Genomic DNA, 26859 nt, shown 5'->3' on the forward strand with positions numbered 1-26859 from the left:
ATTGCAGTCATATAGATTAAGGGTTAGGAGGGCATTGGGACCAGATTTCGGTCCATAAGGTCCATTTAGGTCTGTAAAGTTGAAAGCCTTATAGCCAAGAGGTCTGGATAAAAAATGATTTGAAAACAAAGAGAATGAAGTCAGAGAAAAAGCCTGAGCCTGAGTGAGGTCAAGATCCAGGCCAAGTCAATGATGAGGGTTGGATGGGGAGAGCAGGAGCGAAGCCAGGCAAGGCTTTGCTTTGCTGCTGTCAGTTGGACATTCCACTCAACTGCCCCTGGCAGGCATTCCAGTCCACTGAGCATGCCCAGTTTGTGTGACTGACTTTCACCAAGTAGAACAATCAATAAGATCACCATAAAGGCTTTACCAACACCAGGCCAGTAAAGTGACCACTGAAAACCATTCCCAAATTTGTTCTCAATGGACCCAAGTTTAGGGAGAGGAATTCCTTTGGTTTACAAAAATGGTTTGAGTCCCAGTCTCTAACTGCTTCCTTCTCAGATACTCTGGTCTCCACCAAAGGGACAATATTCGGTGAGATGCAGCCATTTTGTTGGTCAGCAGGAGCTCAGAAGCAAGAAAATGTCATAGTGGTAGAATACAGCATCATCCTCCTCAACAGCAGCCCATCGCTGGAAGCTTCCAGATCATTGTGCCGATCAAGTGGAGGAGGGATTTTCATCTAGAGAACCTTATGTGAACCTTATATGAGAAACTGCCAACGTGCTTCTTCGATTTTTTAGCCTTACTATTACTGATATTTAGGTGCTGTCTCTTAGAGAGCCTGAAACAGCCAAAACAACAACTCAGGACATGGAGGAATCCATAGGTAAGCATCATCAGATCCCGAGCAGTTAGGTGTTTTGTCTGTGTGATCATATGCATAAGTCGGGTGGCGGACGGTGTGCGTCCTTGTGAGAGGTCTGTACACCTTAAAGTTTAATGAAAAGCTATGCTGAAGTAAGATTGTTTCTCTCTACTCTCCCTTTATTCCAAAAAATAAAATCACACTGATCGTAAAGGACCAATGATAGACTAGGAGGCTGACAGATGATTGTGCCTTACTTTCTTTAAAAACGTGTAGTCTGACCGAGGAGAATGTGGCTACAACACAAAGAAAGGCAGTTTCTCGTTTAATCTTAAATACTGGAAGAGTCCTTTGGAAATATTTTCCCTCAATTTTCATTTATGGTTGCCTTTCTGCTTTGCCGAAAGAGACTGTACTAAGGGGCTATGTTGTTTGATTTGGAGGCTTGTGGAAAATCACCACCTCCAAAATTATCTCTTACCAACTTACCATGTGGGCTGAAATTGCTCGATTCCTTTGACTCAAGTATTTTTTTCAGCTTTCCAGGGAGCTTTATTCAAATGCAAACATTCCTGGAAAGTGCAAGTCAAAAACATTTAGGTCATTATCAGAAAAGAGCAAGATTCCATGAGCATGAGACCAGAAGAGGGACCTGGCAGAGCCAGAAGGGAAGACGGAGGGAAAGAAGGTGTGGGAAAAGAGGACGGAGGAGGCATTGAGGAAGAAGTAGAAATAAACATAAATATCACACCCTTGCCTTCAAATGCTCAAGTCGGGTGTAAAGGATTCAGCTTATGGATTCTGAGAGCTGAGCCTTGCAACAGAGGATATATGTATAGGGTGATGCCTACATGACTGGAGGGATAAATAGGAACCTAGCATCTTTTATCTTCCCCTCCAAATTTAATTCAGATTTTGAAAAACATACTAAGCATCTGCTCTTTTCAAGTATGTCAAGTATATGAAGTACAAATAAGACACAGTTCCTGCCATCAAAGAGCTAGCAGTTAAGGAGGAGAGGGGGAAAGGTCAAGAAGGAATGGGAGAAAGAAAGAAGGAGAGAGGAGGGGGAGGAAGAGAGAGAGAGAGAGAGAGCTAAAAAGAAAAAACTTTTTGTAACGATTGCATAGTAATTAACAGGAGGGCGTTTCTGCACATACTCAATTCTTTTTCTGTGCATTTTAGAGACTTTTGGCGATATTAACCTCACTCTCAGCGTACTGAACAAGGAAGATAATATTAGCAAGGTAAGGGAAACAGAGAAAAAACCTCTTTCCCATTCACTTTTTCTGATACAGTTGTCGTAACATTTCATATACATCCTTCTTTGCTTCAACTTGCTCTTTTGTCTCTGGCTTCTTACGTGACACTCAATTTTGCAGAAAATGCAGTTATAATGGAAGTCATTATAATGTTTAAGCAGTGATATTTAACATTTGAGGGATCCGAGTATCCAGTTCTAGAAGCAGCAAAAGAATGTCCCTTTCCACAACTTTATACAGGCAGATGTGGAAAGAGAGGGAATGTCAGACTTACGACCATGTGGATTAGACTCTCCTCTTGTATAATTTGAGGGCTCTGGGGAAAAATCCCAAAAGATCTCCCCTTCTCATCTGTAACGCTCTTTCACAATTAGAGCTTTTTTCTCTGGGATTTGAAGCTTTCAGCAATCTTCTGTAAAATAAGAATAGTTACCCTTCATTGAACACTTATCTAGGAGGTAGAGAGCTAGAAGCTTTCCAAACAAGAGTGCATTGTGTTATATTCACTCCTCACAACTTTATGAGGTAGGTATCCCTATTTCCATTTGACAACTAAGAAAAGTGAGGCACAGAGAAGTTACATGACTGACTAACTAAGAATACAGGAGTACAGCCAAATGTAAGCCTGTCTGATTCCAAAATTATGCTCCCATTCATTATTTGATGTAGTTGAACGACGCTCCCTATACTTTTCTCTCTTAATCCAGTGGTTCTCCACGCTGACTGCATATTGGGATCCCTTACGCAAAGGGAGTTATTTCATGCCTTGAACAAGGGCACAGGACCTCGAGGTAGCAAGCTTGAGGCTGACGGAGATTTCAGATCACCAGTCTCTCACCTTCCAAGGCCATGTAGCCATCTAAAAGATTTAGAAGAGGCCCTCACATGCAGTGTCTGGTCAAGCCACACGATTCCCAGAGGCTGCAACTCTCTCTAAAAGAATTCACAGCTTTCTCTCCACAAAGGCAGGAATGAAGCAATGACCTATAAATCTCCCTTAAGATCTACTTGCATGGCTTAGCAGCCTCTTTGGGAATCACAGTGTGTTCCTTAATACCATAGTCTCTGCCTGGTGTAGGAGCAACAATTAGGGTGGTGGCCATTTCCATTCCCCCCAGTGCCCTACAACAGTGATTTTCGAGAGACTTTGATGTGTCAGGTAGTTTGCCCTTGCCTTCGATTAGATTTTGTCTTAGAAATGTAGTCAAGTTTATAGTTGTCAGAATAAACTTTGCTTTACATATAAGGCTTTGACTCCTAATGATGTATACCATGTTCAGGAAGCCCCAGTAAAGATATGTAAAATCCATTGTGTAGTAGAGGTGCATTGTTTAGTTTGATGGTGTTATTCATTTGGACTTCATCTGATTCTTTTAGTTTTGCAACTGAAATTTCTATGTATACCCTTGTGTGTTCACAGGAAGACATTTATAGTCATCTCACTTCTGTTATTCAGAATACTGACATCTTGGATGATGCAATTGTCCAACGGTTGATTTATTATGCTTCTAAGGACATGAGAGACAACAATGTAAGTTTGATTCTTGATGACGAATCAGTGTCGAGGCCAGCAACAGGGGACCCAGGTGCACCCATGTAGACATCCGTAAGCTTTTTCTACATCATTGCCAGGACCACAGATCACTTTTATTTGTTCTTCATGATAACTTAGATATTATCACAGTACCTATTATTTACGCCTTCACAGGAAACTGAGGCAAAGTGAAGAAAGACTTTAGAGATAATATTATCCAATCCACTTTTAGTTGAGGATGTCGAGGCTTGAAGAGATTTTTTTTTCAAAGTAACATAGCTATCTATTGACAGAACAAGCAACTAGAACTCAGCTTTCTTGGTTCCCATGTGAATTCTTATTGTTTCATATGCTTACTTATCATTGTATCTGAAAAATTATTTGTAGAAATAGTCTGAGTCCTAGGATAATGTTACTTTCTTCCAGAAGGAATTTTTCCTTGTGTTCCTGCCAAGGATACTAACAATCTATGGTTAATCTCAGGGCTTGAAATTTTGGGGGGGCCACTTTTGTGACTCAGAGTTGGACTACTGTCCACAGAGGGCCGATTGAAACTTTCATCTAAATGCAGCCCTTGGGAGCCTTAGACCAAAAAATGAAAGGTGGGGTGACCAGGGTCTCACCATTGGTTGGCCCTGAATTCTGGCTATTCTCACAAAATGCTGCAAAATAACCTCAAACGCAGGGCTTACTCTCTGGATTCCCAGTTTTTTCCAGATCTCAACTCAGTAATTCATTCCACTCTACATTGTGAGATCTTTGATGTTTTTATGGGTATATTTTTAATATCTTGTCCAGTTCTTTTTATTTTCCTCAGTAGTAAGGTTGATCAAATCTACCTAGTTGACCATTACCAAAAGGGGAAATCCTTCCCAATTTCTCCATCATCAGAGATATTAGATCAGGACAATACTAAAACCCAAAGCTTGAGACTCCTAGCCCCATTTTCTTTTCACCATTCTCTTCAGTCTTTCAACCACAGTAATTCATATCACTTAAATATAAAACATAAATCCTATGTTCATGGTGCCTGATCAATTAGCAAGAAAACCTGTATTGACCTCAAGTTTACAAGAACCCTATTGAAACCTAGTTTTACAGCGCATTCAAATTACCTGTGCTTTCCCAGGTACTGACACCTAGAGGCTTACACCCTAAGTTTGTAACAGCCTGTTCTCCCTCTGTTCCAAAGCTAGGAGAACTTACAGTCATGATGTGTTTCCCCTCTGCAGACTCACTCTGCTCTTCCTCTAGCTGTTATTGTTATTTTCTTTTCTCCCTCAGATCCTCAGAGAAATCAGAATGCTAGCTGGTGAGGTTTTGGTGTCTCTTGCTGCACATGATTTCAACTCTGTGATGTATGAAGTACAAAGTAACTTCAGGATCCTAGAGCTACCAAATGAATTTGTTGTGCTTGCCCTGGCTGAACTGGCAACCAGCTATGGTACGGAAGGAATACTCTCCACATTTTTCTGGGAAAAAACCACCCCTGACTAATTGTCTAAAACCCAAATGGGAGCAAACAGCAAAGGGGAGAGCATCTCTCTCTTCTGCTGTACTAGAGAACACAGATAGATGGATTTGGGCAGTTGTTTTTGACACAGATGAGTCTGTTGACCAGCCATTAGCCCAGGCTGCCCAAGTTGAATTTGGCTGGGCTCTCTCCTACCCTCACCTTCCCTTTCATCTGGCTTTGCGTTTGCAGAAGCACGTTTTCCACAAGGCATATTCTGCAAACCACTGAACACTTGCATGAAGTAAAGGTTTCTCACGATTTGTTTCTATACCACTTTATTTAACAAATATTTATTAACCGCATATTACCTGTGCTAGACCCTGGGGATACAGGCGAGTTCTGGTGGGAGGGATGAACATTAATACAATAATTACTCAAAAGAGTGATTGCTACTAAACAGCAGGTAGAGGTGGCTGTATTGCTAGTACATTACTTTAAGCCAACCCCTCCCTGGTTCTACATAACGCGACCGCCTGGCATTATGGGAGGGAAGGCATAGAGGAGAACATCTTTCTACGGCACCTCATCTGCCTCCCCTGAGCAGCCTTGAAATGCTTGCTGTTGACATGAGGAGGAGTCACAGAACTCCCCCTTGTGAGATGATAATTGCCTTTCTCCTCTCGCACCCCTCACTGCAGTGTCCCAGAGTATTCCCTTCATGATGATGACTCTGCTCACCATGCAAACCATGCTCAGGCTGGCTGAGGAGGAAAGGATGAAGGAAGCCTTCTGTGTCGGTGAGTATCCCTGTGGTTTCCTCTTTGTTAAGACCAGACTGTGAATTGAGCAGATGTCTTATTTTTCCTTTTACTCTAGTCATGTCCTTTCTAATAATAATAGCTACCATTTATTGAGTGCCTACCACATGGAGGGCCCTCTGCAGGGAGTTGTCTCTCAGTCCTCACAGGAGTTCTGCAAAGTAAGTACTATTAGCCTGTTTTACAGATAAGAAACCTAAAGTCATGTAAATTAAGGAATTTTCCCAAGGTGGTGACTCAGTCAATGAGATGTGGAGGTGGCATTCAAACCTAGGTTTATATGACCACACAATCTATATGCTTTCCACGATCCTATACAGCCACCATACCTACCAGCCTTTTTTAATTGGATCACACTTTCTCAACAATGATTATGAGGGCTTAACCAGCTCTTAGCAGTAGGCTAAATTTTGGCATCTCTTTATAATGCAATATAGTAATAATGATAAGTAAACAATCAAGTCAAAATGCAAACAATCATAAAATCAAAGAAAATAGGTAAACAAACTATGGTCACAAATCCCCTCTACCCAAAAACAAATACATCTACAGCAATCGAAGGTCTACAGAGAAGAAAATGCTCTGGAATTCCTAGGAAAAAGCATTGCCAGCATAGTGAGAGGTTTCTTGGATGAGTCTGGAGACCTGGACTCTTGTCTCTGATCATCCACTGGGCTATTAGGTGACTCCTCCCCTCTCTCAATCTCAGTTTCACCTCTAAAAATATCAAATAAAGTGATTGCTAATATCCTTTTCACTTCTAACATCTCAACTCTATTATTTTGAAATATTTTAAAGCCCATGCTGTCAGGAATGTCTTCTTTACCTATCAACCAAGTCTTTCGTATTCCATTTGCCCGTTTCCTCCTTGTTCTGTCATCAATGAAGGTAACATTTGTACCTGATACATACTGAGAATTTACAATGTGCCTGGGCACTGCCCTGGGTATTTTAAGATTATTATTTCATTTAACCCTCACAGCAACCCCATTTTACAGATGAGAAAATTGAGGCTCAAAAGGTTGAACAGCTTGGCTGTGTTCACACAGCTAGTATGTGGCAGAGCCAAGATTTGAACTATGACTCAAGGACTTGAGCAACTATACTAGATTAGCCCACTTTTCAACTTTTTTCTTTCCCTACTTACTATCACAGCTAACATTGTGTTCCTGCAAATAAATTTTGGTGCCTCTAATAGCATTTCTATCTCCAAAATTAACAACCAAGAAGGTAAAAGGAAATAAAATCAGAAATCATCATGGCAGTGAATAAGGGAATTCTCTGTCTTTGTGTTATAAAATTATCTAAATGCCCTTTGGTCCTAAGGCAACTTTTGCCTGACTGCCACTAAAAAAAGAAGTATACAATTTAGTAGCCATCCATCTATCCATTCATTCAATCAATCAACAAATAAGCAGATATTGTGTTTGCTACTTCGGATACCATCAGTGAACAAGACATCATCCCTTCTCTCATGTTGCTTATAGGCCAGTGCAAAACACACACACATGCACAAAAGATAATGATAAAGTTTAGCAGGAGATTATCAGAAAGAGAGTGGAGGGAATATGACTGAGCCAATAAATGGCCAGCTCTAAAGCCAAGATACTTGAGATCTTTTCCAGAGTATTCTTTGAATGTAAGATCTCCTCAAAAAACTAAACTACAGATTTTCTTTGTTACCTAATGAAAGGCATAGCATGAGGGCTAAAGGAAAAAAATAATATTATTTAATGCATTTAATGCAAATGGGTTAGTGGCCCAAATGATATTTTTGCAGGCCCAAGAGTTTTTAAAATTTTATTGAAGTAAGACAGACACAGGAAAACCTGCAAATCACAAGTGTACAGGTTGATGAGTTGTTACAAAGTGAACTTACCCATTTGACCACCACTCCACTCAATAAGTGGGATACCCCAGAAGGCCCCCTCATCTTTTATCCCAATCATCACACTCTCTGTCCTTTCCAAGGGTTACCCCAGTCCTGACTTCTAACACCAAAGATTAGTTTTGCCTGTTTGTGAGATTCATACATGTTGGTTTCTGTAGCTATAGTGCATTTTCATCTCTGTATACTATTATGTGCCTAAACTACAATTTATTTTCCCATTCTACCTGTTAGCAGATATTTAGACTGTTTAATGTTTGAGGCCATTAAGAAAAAATAAAGCTAATATGAACAATCTTGTACAAGTTTTTTTTTAGTGCCTATATGTTTGCATATCTAGTAACTATATACCTAGGAGTGGAATTTCTGTGTCCTAGAGAACACATATTCAACCTTAGTAGATAGTGCCAAGAGTTTTCCAAAACGTTTGTATTAGTTTGTACTCCCAACAGCAGTATGTGAAAATATAGGCTGTACTTTAGGCTTGTCAGCACTTGAAATTGACTGTTTTAAATTTTAGCCATTCTGAATAGTATGTAGTAGTATCTCATTATGGTTTGAATTTACATTTCACTAATGTGGCTGAACACTTTGTATGTTTATTTGGTACAGTCATAATACTTTATAGAAACTATTACCCATTTGCTGATCACCAGTACTCTCTTCTCAAATTATTTTATGGTCCTTCATATCTTTATATTTTTCTCAGTCTGTGGTTATTTTTAAAATGCAGCCCTTGAGAACTTCAGCAAGGCCATTTACGAGTATGTCAACCACTGGAGAGATTTCCCCTATCCCAGACTGGATGCCAACCGCCTGTCTGACAAGATCTTTATGCTGTTCCGGTATATAATGGACAAGTGGGCCCCCATGACCTCACCCATGAAAGTGAGTGGGGGCCTCAGCTAGCTCTCCTTTCATGCTGGTTCAACTCCCTCTTCTTTTTTTTGACTGGATAGTTAATCTCAGTTCTTTTGGAAAGTTAATGGGCTGTGTTTTATCAGGTTTATCAAATCTTTTTTCTTTCCTATTTCAAATCACTGTTTATTCATTCCTTCAACTAATATTTATTGAGTCCCCATGGCATGCTAAACACTGTTCCACATGCTGGAGATACAGCAAGGATTAAACAGACCAAAATCCCCACTCTCATGGAACTCACATTCCAATGTGTGGAGATAATAATAAACAAGAAAAAAGCAGTAAAATATATAGAATGTTAGCTATTCATGTCTTAAATATCATAGCCCATATTTGGGCTGAGTCATTGATTAGGAAAAACAACAGTCTGCAGAAATTGCCTGCATCTGTGAATATCACAGTGAAATAAAATAACATCTAAAGAATGTACTTGGCTGCTTCAAAATATTGTAATGCCTTATAAAGGATAGATTAAAAAGTGCATTCACATGTATGATCCCATCCTTGCTTTGCTCAATTGCTATAATTTTTTGAAGTAGGCTAAATTTTACTCTACTTAGATCTCTTTCTTGCTATATTATAAAATACTTAACACTTAGCTGCCTTCTCTAGTTCAGTTTCTTTTCTATACTTTAAGTTATTAAAGCATTTAATTTTTAACATGCTGGGGTAGTTAAATTATTAGCAAACATGGAACTTTTAGCTATCCTGTAGAAGTCTTTTCTTCAAGACACCTGGAAAACAAAATTCAGTACAAATTTGATGACTACTTTCCCAATTTCCCACAGGAGGAATTAGGCAAGTGACAAGAAGGTACACAAAGTAATAAAGGAGCACAGAGAGAGAAGCATGTAACTCCCGTAGTGAGCACTGGAAAGGCTGTGACATTGGAACTGAGCTTGCAGCCCATGAAGTTGTTCACTACAGGGAAGGAGAATTCTCTAACGAGGAAATAAAACCCATTGAAGCATAGGCTGGACATGGGATAACATGCACACTTGAGTTAGTCCAGTGGGAGAAAGGAAAGGGGAAGAGGAAAGGAGATATAGAAGCGGAAAGAAATGAAACCAGAAAGGTGGTCTTAGCCATACAATGAAGAGCCTTGAGTGCTACACAGAAAGTTGGACTTTTTTTTCTGAAATGAAACACCTTTAAAGGATTTTAAGCAAAGATTTGAGTATCAGAAAAAATCATTCTAACATCAATGTTAAAGGTGGATGGGATGTAGGGGTGGATTAAGACAAGACTATCAGTTAGGAATCTATAGAAATATTCTAGGTCATAAATGCTAAGGGGATCAAAGTATGTAGTATCAACGGTACTGGTCAGAGTCGTCAGATGCTGAAGAATACAATCAAGAAGTCTTGGCATCAATTGGGTGTTTATAATGAGGGAATTAGAGGCAGCTGGGATGACTCCTAGATACACAATTTGAATGATCTTGGGGCCATTAACCAAGATATGAAAAATCTGAGCTGGCCCAGTGGCACAGCGATTAAGTGCACACGTTCCACTTCAGTGGCCCGGGTTTCACTGGTTCGGATCCTGGGTGTGGACATGGGACCGCTTGGCAAGTCATGCTGTGGTAGGCATCCAACATATAAAGCAGAGGAAGATGGGACAGAGGTTAGCTCAGGGCCAGTCTTCCTCAGCAAAAAGGGGAGGATTGGTGGCAGATGTTAGCTCAGGGCTAATCTCCCTCAAAAGAAAAAAAAGATATGAAAAATAGGGGGAATAATACATTTAGGGCAATAAAAAAATGAATTTAATTTTAGACTTTTTGACTTGAATGTCCATGGGACATTCAAGTAGAGATATTAGTATGTTTGAGGATATTCAGGATTGGTGTTAAGAGAAAAGCAAAAGCCAGATACGTAGATTTGGATATCATCACTATATAAGTGACAACTGAGGAAATGGTTTGGGATGGAGTTGTTCAAGAAGAGCATACAGAGTGGAGATGTGCCAAAAGTAGACTTCCAGGGGCATCAATATTTAAGGAGAAGGCAAAGGGAGAAGAGCTCATGATGGAGAATTGGGAATATGCTGCTCAATGAAGAGGAGAACCAAGCAGAATGGATGTTAGAAAATAAGAAAGGAGGAATTTTCGAGAAGCAAAGAGACATCTAACAAGCCCATTGTTACAGTGCTCAAGCTAGAAAAATCTTGAAAAATGTCCATTGCACAGAAATCTTGTAGAGGCACCATCCAGCTGACACACGGTCTTGAGTGAAACAAATGGTTGTTATTACTGGCACTAAATTTTGAGGAGGTTTGTTGAATAGAAGAATTTAGGTGATGGATAAAAACTTATCATATAATATTAGGTAGAAAAAGCAGAATATAGAACTATACATTAAAGAATGATGCCAATTTTTAAGAAACTAAAATGCATACAAAATAGAAAGTTCAGAATAAATCAAATAAAGAAAGAACATATTAAAAATACACCAAACAGTGATTTTCTGTGAGTACTATGGGTACTATCTTTTCTTCTTCATCATAATTTTTGTGATTTCTAAATTTTTATAATCAATATATATTGCATTTGTATTTTGTGCTCATTCATTTTTGATGTCAACAAAAGCAGATTATAGTGGATTGAGGGGTAAATGGGAGGCAGGAAATGGAGATAGCGAATGTAGGCCACTCCTTCAAAAAGCTTTGCTCCAAGAGAAAGGAAAGAGAAACAGAACTGGGTGGGGATAATATGGGGCCAAAGTGACAGGGAATGAAAGAATTTGCTCTCAATATGAGGGAAATTTTTAATTTGTTAATATATCAAAAGAAAGTGACAGTTAGAGGTTAAAGAAATAGGAGAGAGGGGCAGATATTGAAATGAGTATCAATATAGATATAGATGTAGATACAGATATAAATTCTGCCTCATACCATGATTTTAACCTAAACATTTTCTAAAGTTGTTTGAAGAAATCTTTCCTGATTGAAAGCAGTGAGGAAAGTTTTGGGGGGTATCTAAAGCTCCTGTTCTTCTGAGAAATGTACCAAAGCATAATGAAGTATTAGAAATGGTATTTGTCTGCTGCCTCTGCAGACTTTGGCCATCATTAAGGCCCACGGCCCCACAGTGAGCCTGCTGCTCCATCGGGAAGACCTCTGTGAATACGCCCTGGGCCAGGTACCCTGGCTCCTGAACCAATACAAAGACAAAGAGACTGATTTCCATGTCACTCAGGTAAGAGCCACACCCTAAAGGAACTGATTTCAAAGAGTTGACTGGCAACCATCCCGGAGGATATTAAGTTTCAAGAGGGCCTAGGAACTTAAGTATCTGTTTGGGCAGCTGAATTTAAATACCTCTTGGGGAATATGCGGTAAAGAACGAAGAAGTTGGCATAGCTGGATGAGGGAAACTCCAGAAACGGATTGAGAATTTTCTTTTCAAGCTCCTGAGGCACTGAACAAGGTGGTGGAGTCAGAATCACCAAAGGAAACTGGTAACTGCAGGAAGGTTAGGGGTTTGCTCTCTTCCCAAAACATATTTGCCTTCCATATCAGGTGCTGCTGCTTCATGGGCAGCCTCAAAATAACCTTTGAGAGCTTCTGTTCTAGAGTCTAAAGCAAATATTGACTGCGGCAGTTCTTTATGATGTTGACCTTCCAAAGGGCTTGAGGAGAGCCATCTTTACCAATTTACTCCACCAGGTAAGAAGACCGTGCTGTCAAATCTGATTGTTTCATTTTCACCAGTTTTAACATCTACCCACCTGATTTTTCCTCCTCATTCATTCAGGTCTGCAGAGTTCCAGAACATCCAGTAAAGGAAAATGAAATTGAAGCTTCAAGCTGTTTTCTCATTCTAGGTAGGACCCAGCATCCAGATGCTTTGTAATAAAAATGTCTCCGAGTGATGATGATGATAACAATAAAGGGTGTGCAAAGTGTCCATTAGTTACTTTCACACACATGCCCTCAAAATGTTTCTTTGGCTCACAGTATTCTATGCCTGTCCCTATCCTACACGTTCCCAAGAGGAGCATAATAGATGAGGTGACCAATCATCCCGGTTTGCTTGAGACTAAAGAATTTCCAGGGAGATAGAAATTCAGATTCTAAAACCAGAAAAGTCCCAGGCATATTTTGGATATTAACCCCTTATCGGATATATGGCTGGCAAATATTTTTTCCCATTCCGTAGGCTGCCTTTTCATTGTGTTGATGGTTTCCTTTGTTGAGCAGTAGTTTTTTAGTTTGATGTAGTCCCACTTGTTTGTTTTTGCCCATACTTTTGGTGTCAAATCCAAAAAATCATTGCCAAGACCAATGTTAAGGAGCTTACTCTCTTTTCTTCTAGGAGTTTCACAGTTTCAGGTCTTATGTTCAAGTCTTTAATCCATTTTGCTTTGATTTTTGTATATGGGGTAACATAGGAGTCCAGTTTCGTTCTTTTGCATGTAGCTGTCCACTTTTCCCAACACCATTTATTGAAGAGACTGTCATTTCCCCATTGTATGTTCTTGGCTTCTTCCTTAAAAATTAATTGACCATATATGGATGGGTTTATTTCCAGGAAAACCAGAATGAGTTGGTAACCCTAAGGATAGGAAATGCTTTTTACTTGGTATCTGAGATTGTTTGAAATTGCGTCAAACTCAAAATCACCGTTTTTCCTCTCTGGTCATTTCTTCATATCTATTCCTTATCTTTCTCTCTCTCCTTCACTCTCTCCCTTTTCTTCTTGCTATCACATCACAGTCCTACCCATCATCTGGTTAGAATACCTGAGACAGGTTGTAGAGGAGCCATTGAGGTCCCAGGATCAGGATACAAAACTGTGTTCCAACATAGTCCCAGAGGACAAGGGACAAGAGCAATCTTACACCTCCCACACCCCCACCCTCCCCAAAATATGTCATTTCTACTACTTCATTACATGCCCTTCTATTATGCTCTGGTTCTCTCCTAACTGACCCCTCTATTTCTATACTTTCCGCTTCTCTATGTCCCAGCCTATTTAACTACTTCGCTTTACCTCTGACAGCTTGCAACCCAAACTGCTCTGCTCCAGCCAGCCCTTTCCTCACTCTTCCCTGATTCCTGCTCCACCTCTGCAGCTCTCTAGCTCCACAGCCAGTGAAGCATCACTCCAGTCTGTGTTCACAAGGTGTTCTCCCTGTGTCTCCTCTTCTTTTCTTATAAAGAAACCAGTCGTATTAAATTAGGGCCCACCTTAATGACCTCATCTTAACTTGAGTCCTTCTGCAAAGAACCTCATTTCCAAATAAAGTCACGTTCACAGACATGAACAGAAGTGAGCCCAGGTATAGAAAGCTCTCTTACTGATCAAACTGCTTCATTAATTCTACAATACTGAAGAAACACAGACATAATAAAATCTAATGACCAAATGAAGAGTGACGTTGACAATCCTCATAGAATTACCTTCTTCCTATTCACAAGTATTTTACCTAAGGTGAAAATGAGTTCTATGATCCCAATATTTCTTAAACCTGCAGCCCATTCCAATCCTGCAGACCTGATGGAATTTTTTGATGAACAGATGAGAAGTAATAATGAAGCCATTCGAATGGGAATCTTGACTTTGTTAAGATCAGCTATCAATGCAGACGGTAAGTGATAGGGATAAAGCTGGAGTGGTTTATTTTCTACCAAGAAGCACACTGAAGTCTATGCACTCTCTAATCCTGTCCTATGTCTTTGAGATATTTATAGAACATCGAATCCAAGCGAAGCTCTGTCTTCTCAGTCATCTACACTCTACTACTTTTAAACAGGCATTTTCAGTTACCTCTCTTCTTTCATGATATTTATGGATGCAGCCAGTTGAGAAGCACAAGTAGAATATTTGAGAATTGAATTTAGAAATTAGAAGATCTAGTAAGCTGGTTAATGGCCTAATAAAGAGGTGGTGAGAGGAATGCACAATATTTTAAAGATTAATATCTTTAGAAAAGAGCAGAATTTAATGAATTCTTACATTTTGTTAATTCCAAGAAGCCCATATTTTCATGACATTGGAATGCATCTTACAATTGATGGCATCTTTAATGATTATCAGCCACTATAGTTTTTTCTTTTTTGATGTGATATAAAATAATAAAATGATAATGCCTCATAAAATTGATAATATCTTGGATTTAAGAAAATATGAGAATTCATTTTTGCTCTACATTATTATAGTTTTTTAAAATTCAGTTAGCATTGGGGTTTACTGAAGAATCAGCAGACAAGAAATATGAAATAGTCTCACGAAATTTAAAACTGATCCACTGGGCATCATGCATTGAATCCACTTTGGAATCTAACATTTTAAACAAGATGAAACGAAATGTAATAGAGAGCAAAGAAAGCAATCAGCATCTTTAAACAGTTGGAAAAGAAAAGGGTAGGAGGGAATTGAATAACATAAAATGTTAAGGACAAGAGACTTGGCAATTATGCACCATAACTCTAACGGGTTTTCATCAATCCTAGAACATACAGTACCCCTATTGAATAGGGCCTCTCAACCACTCCCTCTGTCTTTCAGAGCCCAACTTGAGGGATCACATGACTTCGGTTGAAAGAACAGTCAAAGTCGTCATGAGTGACCACAGTATAAAAGTAAGAGAATGAATGGGGACTTTTATTTGGTTGATGATAGATTTAGGAATAAATGAAATGGTTTTGACTATTTAAGGATCTGCTTATGAGATTGCTTTATAAGGAATTCAGTGATCACCTCTATTTTTAAAATAACTTCATCTTTCTCCCCCAAAAAACCTATATCAAGGCAACATTCCAAAGTACATTCAGTTCAAGGGGTTCTCAGTAGAAAAAACAAATTTGCCCAGAGCATCACTATGCCATGCTCTTTGAATAGTTTAAAAATTAACTGTTAATTATAAAGATAATATATCCTCCTCCAAAAAATACTAACCCCTAAAACTTGTTCTGAGTATTGTCATCCTATTTTCCAACCAAAGAGCACCTAGAACAAGCCTTACACATAATAAAGTGCTCAGCATTTACTGACTTTTGATTAACGTATTCCACGTTAGGAAAGACACAGAACTTATGCCGGAACAAACAAGAAAATAACAATTGTATTTTTTGTATAGAAACCATATTTTATTTGGATCAAAGTCCTACAAAGAAGCCAGTGAAGGGGAGAAGATTCCCCTAAGATGCTTTGGTCACCAGTGACCCTGTTTAAAATAACAAAAACTACACAATAAACAATAGAGTGATTACATATAAAAACTTGACCCAGTAACTGGCCAATCCAATCAAAGAATTCATAGAAGATTTTAAGGTAGAATAAAAGAGTACAGAAACTTTAAGGAAGGCCAGCTCCTAGGCAAAAACAGAGAGAAGGTGTACCTCTTTTTTCTCACTTAAGGGGACTACTGGGTGCCTTTATGCTAATTACTGATTGCCACCATGAAGTCCTGCCTCCCTCTTCAAAATTATTTTTTTCTTCCTACCCTCCATTAAAAGACTCATTCTCTAAGGTGTTAGATGTGATCTTTCTACCCTCCAGGGAAGCAATCCAATAAACCAATTGAAGCCAAATTATTAAAAACTTATAACAGATTTATAACCCCTTATTCCAATCCCTAGGGCCAGATATATCTCAGACGTCACAATTTTTCAGATTTTAGAAAAATATTATTGTGACAGTAGCCCACAATCAGACCCATTAATATTTCTGCAAGAAAATGTATGCATATCTACACTGCATAGAATAAGTAAAGACTACAAATAGCTTTGAAATAGTTCAGTTCGGATTTTGCCACCAATGAGTTGGCACCAAATTTAAGAGACAAAATACAAATTTGCAGAGTTGTCTGGGTTTTGAATTTGTGGATAAGGGATTGTGAAACTTTATTTCAATGCACTATCTTTGATTGAGGATTTTAAAAGTGATGCAGTGTTTTGGCCCAAAGTTACCAATATTTCATAACATACAGTAATAGAGGATACATCTTGGGAGCTAGGGAGAAAGATTTTGGTTAAAGAGACTCTTTTCGGTGACCCTTAACTCATAACCTAGAGACTGCTTCCTGACTCATCTATTATAGTAACATCTTTCAATTTGTACTCTTTTTTGACAAGGTTCCTACTAAATGGTCCATGAAGGTTAAAGGATAAGATAAGCTAAATTTCCACTCTGCCCAACATACTAATATGTTGTGAATGCATTTTTCTTACTCTAGGTAAGGAATTCCACCCTCCTTCTCATTCAAACCATGTGTGAAAAATGCTACATTGAAGCCCGAGAAGGATGGCCACTGATTGATTATGTCTTCTCCCAGTTTGCAGTGTCCAACAGGAATCTGGTAGGAAGAGGGAACAGTTTTAAGCGCTGCATGGTGACAAGTGCAGTTGACTCAACTGAGTTTCAAAAGAAATGGCTGGGGTTACATTCAATAACTAATTGAGAAGTTACATTTCAGTCTTATCATTTTTATTGATAAATTTTTTCAGCCTCTGGTATTCTTGGCTCCCTTTCACTGATATCACTTCTAACTTATAAACAGAAGGTAGGTTAAACCACAGTTTTCCCCATGGAGGAGGCAACCCGGCCCCAAAGGTTTCGGGTGATTTGGAGAGGGGCGGAGAAAATGAATTGCTTACAGAAAATAAAAGACACCAATACTTGCTGCACTGGAGCTGGCTTCCTTTGGGTGAATAGCCTGAAAAGCAGGTGTGTAAGATTTCAATGATCTTAGCAAGTTCGCCACAATGGAAATTACAGTCCACTCCACTAGGAAGCAGGATATTTGAAAATTTTGCCCCAGAGAAAATAGTAAAGGCCTAAGGCAGAGAGGGAATATCTGTGATTCAAGGATCCTCACAATTTTTGCTTTTCTGCTTTAGCCAGGGATGATTTTTCTACCCTATTCCTCCAAGGAGCACTTTAAAATAGGGATTAGACACTGGAGACCAAGATCACTGGGTTCCATGAGCCCCTGCAGTTGAGTGACTGTGTCCTCCACCCCAGAGTCTGACAACACATCCAAGTAAGGTCAGAGGGGACCAACAGGAGGGATTACTAACAAGTCACCTGTTTCATCTTTCTTAAAGGAGAAACTAACAAAACCTAACTCCCATGAGGATGAAAAGGGAGAGAAATCTGTCCGAGAAACAAGCCTCGAGGTCTTGAAAACCCTAGACCCACTGGTCATTGGAATGCCGCAGGTAATTGGTCTTTTGTCACCACTTAAAGTTACTTTGATTACCTTTCTAAAGCTCTGCCCATTTAGGAGTAACGACATGAGTTCATAGTCCACATGTCACCAGCTTTTTATACTCTGACTAGAGGAAGTGTATTGTGATGCTCAGTGCCCAGCACACAGTAGTTCCTCAAAAACTGGTGTTGAACTAATTAATTAAATAATCTCTTCCATCTGGATAGCAAATGACAGTTTATGAGCACCTTGATATATTATTTCTCTCCTTTCCCTAACATACCTGGACATATTGTTAAGTAGTGAGTGGTGATTCTAATGCAGTGAATGCTAAACTTTCCCCATTCATCTGGAAAAGTGTTAAAAGCACACATTTCCAGACCTCACTTGAGACCTAATGCAATCTGAACCTCAAGAGAAAGAGCCTTGGAGTCTGTATTTTCCTTAAGCAAAACCACCAGAGAGAGGATTTAGTGGCCAGAGATACATGGCACAGCCAGGAGACAATCAACTTACCGATTTAAATGGATCAGAAGTTTTGTCTAGGATATTTTAAACTGTGGTTCTTGGATTATCTGGGATATTTATTTAAAATGCAGATTTCCAGGCTGTATGCTGGACATACTAAATCAGCATATCTGGCCTGCGGCCCATGAATCTGAATGCAAATAACTTCCAACATTTCTGATGCATACTAAGGTTTGAGAAATCCTGAACTAGCAGTCAATAATGAAAAAGTAGTCTAGGGCCAGACTCTGAAGAGACAAATTCTTACCTTGTGCTTGATGAGTCATTGAAAATTTTAAGGAAAGGCTAAACATTTAAAATGATAATTGCAGGAAACCATTGAACTGACGTAGGGGTAGGCTAAAAGCAAAGAGACTATAAATGAGACCAGATGGAACTCATAGGAACTGGAGTAGGATCATAATAGTAGGAAGGAAAATATGGAAGGGCATGAGAGATCTTACAGTGAAAAAAGGACTAAGCTTGGTGATTAAATATAGACAACAAGACAAAAGGAAGGGTTCATGTTGACACCTAGGTTTCCACTAGGACAAGGGAGTTTTCCAGGGGATGTGAAACATACTGACTATAGAAACTAGACATTCCAGGGCTCCAGAGCAATAAGATTAGCGTCTGAAGGGCTGGCCCCGTGGCCAAGTGGTTAAGTTTGCACGTTCCACTTCAGCGGCCCTGAGTTTCACCAGTTTGGATCCCGGGCGCAGACATGGCACCACTCATCAGGCCATACTGAGGCAGTGTCCCCCATAGAACAACCAGAAGGACCCGCAGCTAGAATATACAACTATGTACTGGGAGTGGGGGCCTTGGGGAGAAGAAGAGGAAGAAGAAGAAAAAGAGGATTGGCAACAGATGTTAGCTCAGGTGTCAATCTTAAAAAAAAAAAAAGATTAGTGTCTGAAGCACAGACCGTAACAGCAGCCCATCCGCTGTCCATTTCCAGTCATTCTCACTTGGGTAGTCCCATTCCAGTCTTGGAGTTCGTGTAAATATATGGGGCATTTTGACTTGTCACACTGACAAGGGGTTTACAGGCACTTGGTAAGTGGGGCCCAGGGTTGCTAGACTTCCTGCCATGTCTGGAACAGTTCCTCACAATGAAGAACTGTCCTGCCCTAAATAGCAGCAACAACCCCCTGGGGAAACACTGACCAACACTTACTCCAACCAGCACCTGAAAATGAATGTGCTATGCAGAGGTCTTATTTAATGATTTCACTTTGATTTGGCCTGAAGAGTAAAATAGTAACAAACGAGAGAAAATTTTCTAAATTGAAGGAAAACACACAGTGAGGACCAAGGAGAAATAAAGGAAAAGAATGAGCAATCCTTGCATCTTGCCCTGTGTTTTCCACAGGTACTATGGCCAAGAATGCTGACTTTCGTAGTACCTGCAGAATATACAGGAACTCTGGAATACTTGTTTAATATTATCAGAATTCTGATTATGGCAGAGGAGAGGAAGAAGAATAATGCCAAGGAGTCAACAGCACTTGTCATCTCCACAGGAGCTGGTTTGTACATTCAAAGACGAAGCAGGGGCCAGCCCTGTGGGCCAGTGGTTAAGTCTGCATGCTCTGCTTCGGCAGCCCAGGGTTTTGGCCCAGGTTCCTGGGTGTGGACCTAGCACCACTCATCAAGCCATGCTGAGGCAGCATCCCACGTAGCACAACTAGAAGGACCTAGAACTAGAATACACAATTATGTACTGGGAGGCTTTGGGGGAAGAAGAAAACAAAAAACAAAACAAAGCGAAATATTTCTCTCTTGAGAGACTCATTTCCAGAAAGGCAACAATGCTTTGATCATCTACCCAACCCCAATCTGGATTTTTTTAGCCCTCACAACAATAATGAAAATTGCTTTGTCTTTCTAGTGAAACTTCCTTCACCACAACAGCTGCTGGCCAGACTTCTGGTGAGTGAGTGATGAAAAGCCAATGTGGGATAAATTTAAGTCAATACAGATAATTCAGTTCCAAATAAATGCTAATAAAAATTACATGGATACTCCAAACCAAAAGAAACATGAAAATGGCATAACAAATGTTCTGCTATACTAATGACACTCATGAAGATTTATTATTGACAAGATTATCTTCTCACTCTGAAAAGCTTGTTAAATTTTATTTATGATCTTAAGCATAGACTAACTTTGATCCTTAAGTGCCAGTCAAACAAATTTCACATTTATCGTTTAGATTTCCCTCTCTTCTTTTGACCCCGTATGTATCATTTACTTAAGCCCTATTTTCAAATACCCTTATTTCATTAATAAATATGTCTAAGTGTTGGTACCTTCCACTTAATTTTGGTTGATGGCTTCCATATACTTTTTAACCTTTATCCTCAGAAGAAAATTGGAGAGTTTTACCTTTGCTCTAGAATAAGTAAGAATAGGCTGTGATGATTTGTTAAAAGATTATCTAATGTAGAATGCGAAGGAATCTAAGACAATGGTAAAAAGGAAAGGGTGGGTGGGCCTTTTAAATATCCCTGAAGTTGATGAGCATTTTCTCTTCCATCCTTCAGGTAATATCTATGCTCGCCAGTTTGGGGAAATTATGTGGGGCTGGTGCAATAGGACTTTTGAAGACACTGCCTGAGATCATTCACCCCAAATTGGTGGACCTATGGAAAACACGCATACCTGAGCTCCTGCAGCCTCTGGAAGGTACAAGGGAGTGGGATCAGGTCTTTATTCAAGGCGGCAAGAACATGAAGAAATGAGGCACCCACTTCTATGTCTAAAGTCATTATTATTCATTTTAGGCAATAAAAACAATGAACTTGATATGCAAGGGAGACAGCTATGTGTTTTTCCTTGACTCTGTATGTTCTATTTCTCTACCAAATACTTGTCCTACGAGACGACCTGGTGCGTAACATACTTAGCAGGAACTTTTACTTTTGTTCTGATCTTTTTCATGTATTTAGAGAAACTCTTTTTTGGCATTCTTCTAAAAAGTTATTATTCAGTCACGTTAGATATGAAAATGTGATCATTTCAGTAGTTACTGTTGAAATTCACAAAAAGTCTAGATGTTTTTGTGGATTACAGACCCTCTGTCCACCTGGCTAGCACTTTAAAGTTGGAAATACAGTCAGTTTCCTCTGAAATAACCATCCTGTGTAAGGAGAAAGCTTGAAATGGTACTCCAGCATCCAGTGGGGACCTGGCAAGGGAGAAATGGCATCTTGATTTTTTTTTTGCAATTATTGCATCAATTTCTATTTCTAGGAAAGAACGCTAGTATCGTGCTCTGGGAAACCATGCTGCTCCAGGTAAGGGTGGCTCCTTAGACTAATTGTTGATGATGGGGGTGATGAAATCACCTAAAGTTACCCGTCTTCACTAAAAGAACTAGATTCCCAAGGGTAGTAAATAACATTTCCTTTTCTTGAGGAAAGGACTAGAATGTTAGAAGTGATCACATAAGAATTACGCTCTTTAAATTGCTACAATTTGAACAATAATCTTTAGTTTTCAATTTGATAAGGAGTTTGATGACAGTTTTGCATATTTCACTTACTAATATTTTTCTCTATGTCTTTCTGAAATCTTCTCCAATTTTTAGGGTTTTTTCTTCTCCTTGCAATTGCATTCTTTTACCATCCACATAAAGAAACAGAGATTAACATAGTTTCCACTTCTATGCTCCTAAATACAGCTCTGTTTCCTTCTCTATCTGCCTTTCACTGTCTTTTTTCTGATTTCTAAAACCCAAAGGGCCACGTTGTACCCCTTCTCCAGAAAAGAATCCTCTTCTCTCATCCATAAACTTTTTGGACCTTTACAACTAAACAGTGCCACAGACGATGCCAAAGCCCCCAAAATGGTAAATTGCAGACAGGAGTTGGACAGTGGCTTTACAAAGAAGAGTTTGATTTCAGGAGCCCACGGGCAGGTAGCCTTTCATCTAGCAGGGTTTCAGTTCGTAAGCTACTTACATAGGGATTAACTATGGCTTCTTAAAAATGTCAGTTTTCAGTGACCTCTATAGAGCACCTTCATCTCCCATCACCACCTCTTCCAGAATCAGAACCTCTGGAAGGGGTACCTGAGAACTGATATGTTTTAAAGACTCGCACAAGTAATTCTTATCCAATATGGGGTTTGAAAGCGACTGCTCTACTCTCCTTGGTCCTTAATTTTAGGATCCACCTCTCCTCTTATATGCATGCTTCTTTTATCTCCTCCTCTCTCTCTCAAAATTTCTGCCTCATTTTCTCCTGGTATCATTTTTATTTTATTTTTTTTAAAGATTTTTTAAATTTTTTTTCCTTTTTCTCCCCAAAGACCCCCAGTACATAGTTGTATATTCTTCGTTGTGGGTCCTTCTAGTTGTGGCATGTGGGATGCTGCCTCAGCATGGTTTGATGAGCAGTGCCATGTCCGCGCCCAGGATTTGAACCAATGAAACACTGGGCCGCCTGCAGCAGAGTGCGCGAACTTAACCACTCGGCCACGGGACCAGCCCCTACCATTTTTAAATAAGTGTTCTTACTAGTAAAGAAGGTCCTTTCTCTAGAGGGAAGCCTTGAGAACAGTTCCTTTTCCTTTTCCAATCTTAAGTGTACTTCTTGACTTCTTTTTCCAAAGCTGTTTGCATGTGCCTTCTCCCCCTAAACTTCCAAGGTTATTTAATTTCTTCTCTTCAAAAGACCCACTGAATGAGTTCCCATTAAGAAAGTACATACAAATCTTTTCATTGGCTTTGACATGAAGTATCTTCTTCTAAGCTTAACGTACAGAAAATACAGGAGAAATAATAAATTTTAGAAATAGCAATGGATTTTGTCCTCCAAAAAGACAAAAACACCTTTTTATGCATTGTTCAATGAAGAAGGACATGGGTTCAGATGACTATTTGTGGCCTTAGCTCAGAACAATTGGTGAAACCGGGAATATTTAGTTACTAGAGTTGAAGTTAGCAAAATGTCCCTGTGCAGCTAATCGATTCTTCAAGACGTTTAATTCTTTATTCCAAAAATGTCCCCTTTTTCTTAGTATGTAATAAAACAAGCTAACATTGACAAATGGAGTTTTTCCAAATCTACTTAAAAGTTGAAAAATGTTAACTTCAATTTAAGTTTCAGATTGGATTAGTTTCTATTTTAAGTCTTTCAGTAATTTTTGCTCAAAAGGAAAAAAAGGCACTTACATGGAATTACTTCCATGCCCTGTGTATCTTATTCTTAACAAGAATTAGGGACATTGCAAAATATGGCTTTTAAAATAAACTAAGAGGAAGAGTTCCAAGGTAACCAATATTTTTATGGGAAAAGGTATAATCCATTTAGTAGATATTTATACTTTTAAAAGATAAGATAACAAAAAAGTACCAAGAAAGCGCATTAAACAGTCACTTTCATATCTAATTTTCACTTCCTACAATAGTTGCTCAAAGAATCTTTATGGAAAATCAGTGACGTAGCCTGGACAGTTCAACTGAGTCGGGATTTCAGCCAGCAAATGGGCAGTTACGGCAACACCTCCGTTGAGAAGGTTGGTTTTTCAGCTAAGGAATCTCAGCTTCTACGTTATGATCTAAAATGGCTGCTCGAGTTCCACCTTGTCTGTACTGCAACCAAAAGGAGGGAGGAGTCATCAGAAAAATGTTACCTTGTCTTCACCTTACATTTGACCAAAAGTTACTCACGAGGCTGCATCTGTCTGCAAGGAAAACTGCGAAATATAGTGCCTTTGAGATAAATACATGCCTGACTAAAATTCAGGGGTTCTCTTCTAGAGAAGGAAGAATGATGGATACTGGAAGGCAAATAGTAGTCCCTGGCATAGCACTGGTTTAATGTCAGCTTGTGTCTTCGTTTCCACTGGGCCAATCTTGTGGGCTGGCTAGGAGAAACAATCTACTACAGTTTAACAAAATCTTAGAGCTAAAAGAATGCTTGAAGGCTAGTTCTTTCATTCCTCTGCCTCCAAATGGTCTCTACCTAACCTTCCACATTGTAGTCATCCATTCCAAAGGGAGTTTGAATCCAGTCTCTTCTACTTACTGCTATGTAGCTTTAGGTAAATTACTTAACCTCTCTGGAGCCTCAATATACTTTCCAATAAAATGGAAATTATACTCATCTTTGAGAGTTGTAGTGTTATGAGGGTGCAATGAGGCGAAGTGTATAAAGCCCCTAATGAAGTGCCTGACACAAGGCACGTGCCTGATAAAAGTAGATCATAGTTATCCTTATGGTTATATCATTCCTAATTTTTTTTCCAGGAAAAACATTTCCTAACTCATCAGTTCTAGTATGAAGTGTCTCTTCCCACAACTTCGTTATTATCAATTTACAACTCTCATATGTAATTTTCAAAATTCCCCCCACTGATTGACTCGATTTGACACAGAGTACTGATTCTCCAAACTGGTCTATCAAGCCTGCAGACACATCTTCTTAGACGTGAACAAGCCTTGTGCATCTCATGTAATACCATTCATTCCACAGCTTCCAGACCCATAAGATTAGTCCAGGATAATGGTGGCATGGGTAGGCAGAGCAATTCAAGCAATGAGCTCTCAACCATTACACTTAACACCAGAAAAGTAAGAATGTACCAATGAGCTTTAGCTGCATAACAAACTACCCCTAGTGGCTTAAAATAATATCCACTTATTTAGCTTACAATTTTGTAGGTTAGCAATTTGTGCTGAGCTAAGCTGGGCAGTCTTATGATCTCAACTCGTTTCACTGGGGTACACCAGGGATTGACTGGTCTGGGATGACCTTAACTAGGACAGTTTTTTTCTGTTCTTTTCAGTCTCTCATCCTCCAGCAGGCTAGCCCAGGCTTGCTCGCATGGTGGTGGCAAGATCTCTAGAGGTCTAGGCTCAGAATAGGCACACCATCACTTCTGCCACATTCTTTTGGCCAAAGCACGTCACAAGGCCAGCCCAGATTCTAGGAATGGAGGAATACATTCTTCTTGATGGAAGGAGCTACATAGCAAAAAGGCTTGGATAGCAGTGGCGTAGAAAGGTTGTGGCTACTTTTGCAATTGACCACATTTGTTCTCAGTTCTGAGTTCCTGATTTCTGGGATTCCTTGCCAAGCCCCAAAGTAAGAATGCACTACACGCTGAATCTGTCCAAATTCAGCAGAGAAGCAACAGATCAGCACTACTGAGAGGCACTGAGGCTAACCCTTTACACACAAGTCACATTTTCCCCTTCGTTACATCAATTTTTTTCACAGTGCAAGACTTTTCCAGAATCTTCCCTATCCTTCTTCCAAGCTGGAGGTAAATAGATTCTAGCAGCTTTGGCCTTAACTTTACTCCAGTGTTGTAATCAGTTTCCTCATTGTCATTCCATTATTAGAGGAACCTCTTGCCTGGACAACCAAGAGAAGTGTCAGATTGTCACTCTGATCAAGGCCACTGTCACTCTGGTAGTTGATCCACCTGTATTATCACCTCATGTCTCCCTCTTACCCCAAGTCAGGCTGACCTGTACAATTGCTCCTAAAGGAACTAATTCAGCTCCATCTGTTACTACTAGGTTTTCTTTTCTTCCTGTGCCATAGATCCCTTCTAATCAATAATGACCACTCAATAGCTCCATCCTTTGAGGTCTGCCAAGTCTTTGGAGTGGACCTCCAACTGGCCAGTTTTCTCTCCTGTATGTGACAAGGAGGCCATTCTAAATAAAAAGTTGCCAATCTGGTATTATATAGCTGTATAGATGCACATATACATATTTACATCCAGGCATGTGTTGTGGTGGTCAAACATAAGCCACAGCTGGGCTACCCCATTCCCCTTGTCATGCCTCTAAACCTTGCATGACTTCTAATGAAAGATAAGTGGAAACCATGTCTACCTACTTGCTTTTTCTCCATCCTGACACTGCAGAAGTAACCAGGACAAGGTTAGCATGACGAATTTGATATTCTTACCTCCTCTAAGGGAGATGGAAGCCACACAATGATTCCACACATTCTCTCTCACCAATGTTCGCCCATTGGGTGCTTTCCCTCCCCAATGTACTGAGAGTTCCCTACTAAAGACATGATGTGTATGCATCAGTTCAGACGTGACTTTTCTTCACCCTTAACACCTTTCTGACAGCACTTCTGGACCACTTTCTCTACTCCTGGGAGAGAGATAACAGTAGAGTGCACAAAGTATTATTTTCAAAACTGTTATAGGTTAAATCTCCTAAACCATAAACTAAGTTGATATACTTTGGAGGTTGAGAATATATAATGGCATCTTCAAAATAACCCTATTTTCATTGAGCATGTTTATTCAATAAGCATTTATCAAGCATTTATTTGCTACCAGTGACTGTATACCGGAGCTAATCAATAAGACCATCTGCTACCAAGGACTGAAATTCTGAGCATAGAGACAAACAGGAAAGTAATAAATTACAAGAGGGAGCGAAAGGCATTGCAATGGCGGGGCACAACCATGGAGGTGTGAAGAGGAGGGCACAGGTAAAGGACAGAGCCTGGGGGACAGGACAC

At 39.6% G+C, this 26859-nt stretch overlaps 1 protein-coding gene across 2 annotated transcripts in view; it reads left to right on the forward strand.

The window, feature by feature from the left end:
* The first annotated feature begins 256 nt into the window (after positions 1–256).
* Positions 257–26859, forward strand: part of MROH2B (maestro heat like repeat family member 2B) — a 56552-nt gene continuing 29949 nt past the window's right edge. For both annotated transcript variants that reach the window (XR_011530344.1, XM_070586902.1), the window contains exons 1-18: positions 257–832; positions 1997–2058; positions 3494–3604; positions 4892–5051; positions 5762–5860; positions 8503–8657; positions 11746–11886; positions 12264–12356; positions 12445–12514; positions 14168–14281; positions 15202–15275; positions 16871–16993; positions 17742–17855; positions 19728–19884; positions 20247–20287; positions 20902–21043; positions 21611–21654; positions 23771–23878. Coding sequence is in view for 1 of the 2 variants with exons in the window: in XM_070586902.1 (XP_070443003.1) it covers positions 817–832; positions 1997–2058; positions 3494–3604; positions 4892–5051; positions 5762–5860; positions 8503–8657; positions 11746–11886; positions 12264–12356; positions 12445–12514; positions 14168–14281; positions 15202–15275; positions 16871–16993; positions 17742–17855; positions 19728–19884; positions 20247–20287; positions 20902–21043; positions 21611–21654; positions 23771–23878 (1824 nt within the window). In the remaining variant the exon portion in view is untranslated. The remainder of the gene's footprint in view (positions 833–1996; positions 2059–3493; positions 3605–4891; positions 5052–5761; positions 5861–8502; positions 8658–11745; positions 11887–12263; positions 12357–12444; positions 12515–14167; positions 14282–15201; positions 15276–16870; positions 16994–17741; positions 17856–19727; positions 19885–20246; positions 20288–20901; positions 21044–21610; positions 21655–23770; positions 23879–26859) is intronic.

The sequence above is a fragment of the Equus przewalskii genome, chromosome 20 (genome assembly GCF_037783145.1).
Source record: "Equus przewalskii isolate Varuska chromosome 20, EquPr2, whole genome shotgun sequence".
Lineage (NCBI taxonomy): Eukaryota > Metazoa > Chordata > Mammalia > Perissodactyla > Equidae > Equus > Equus przewalskii.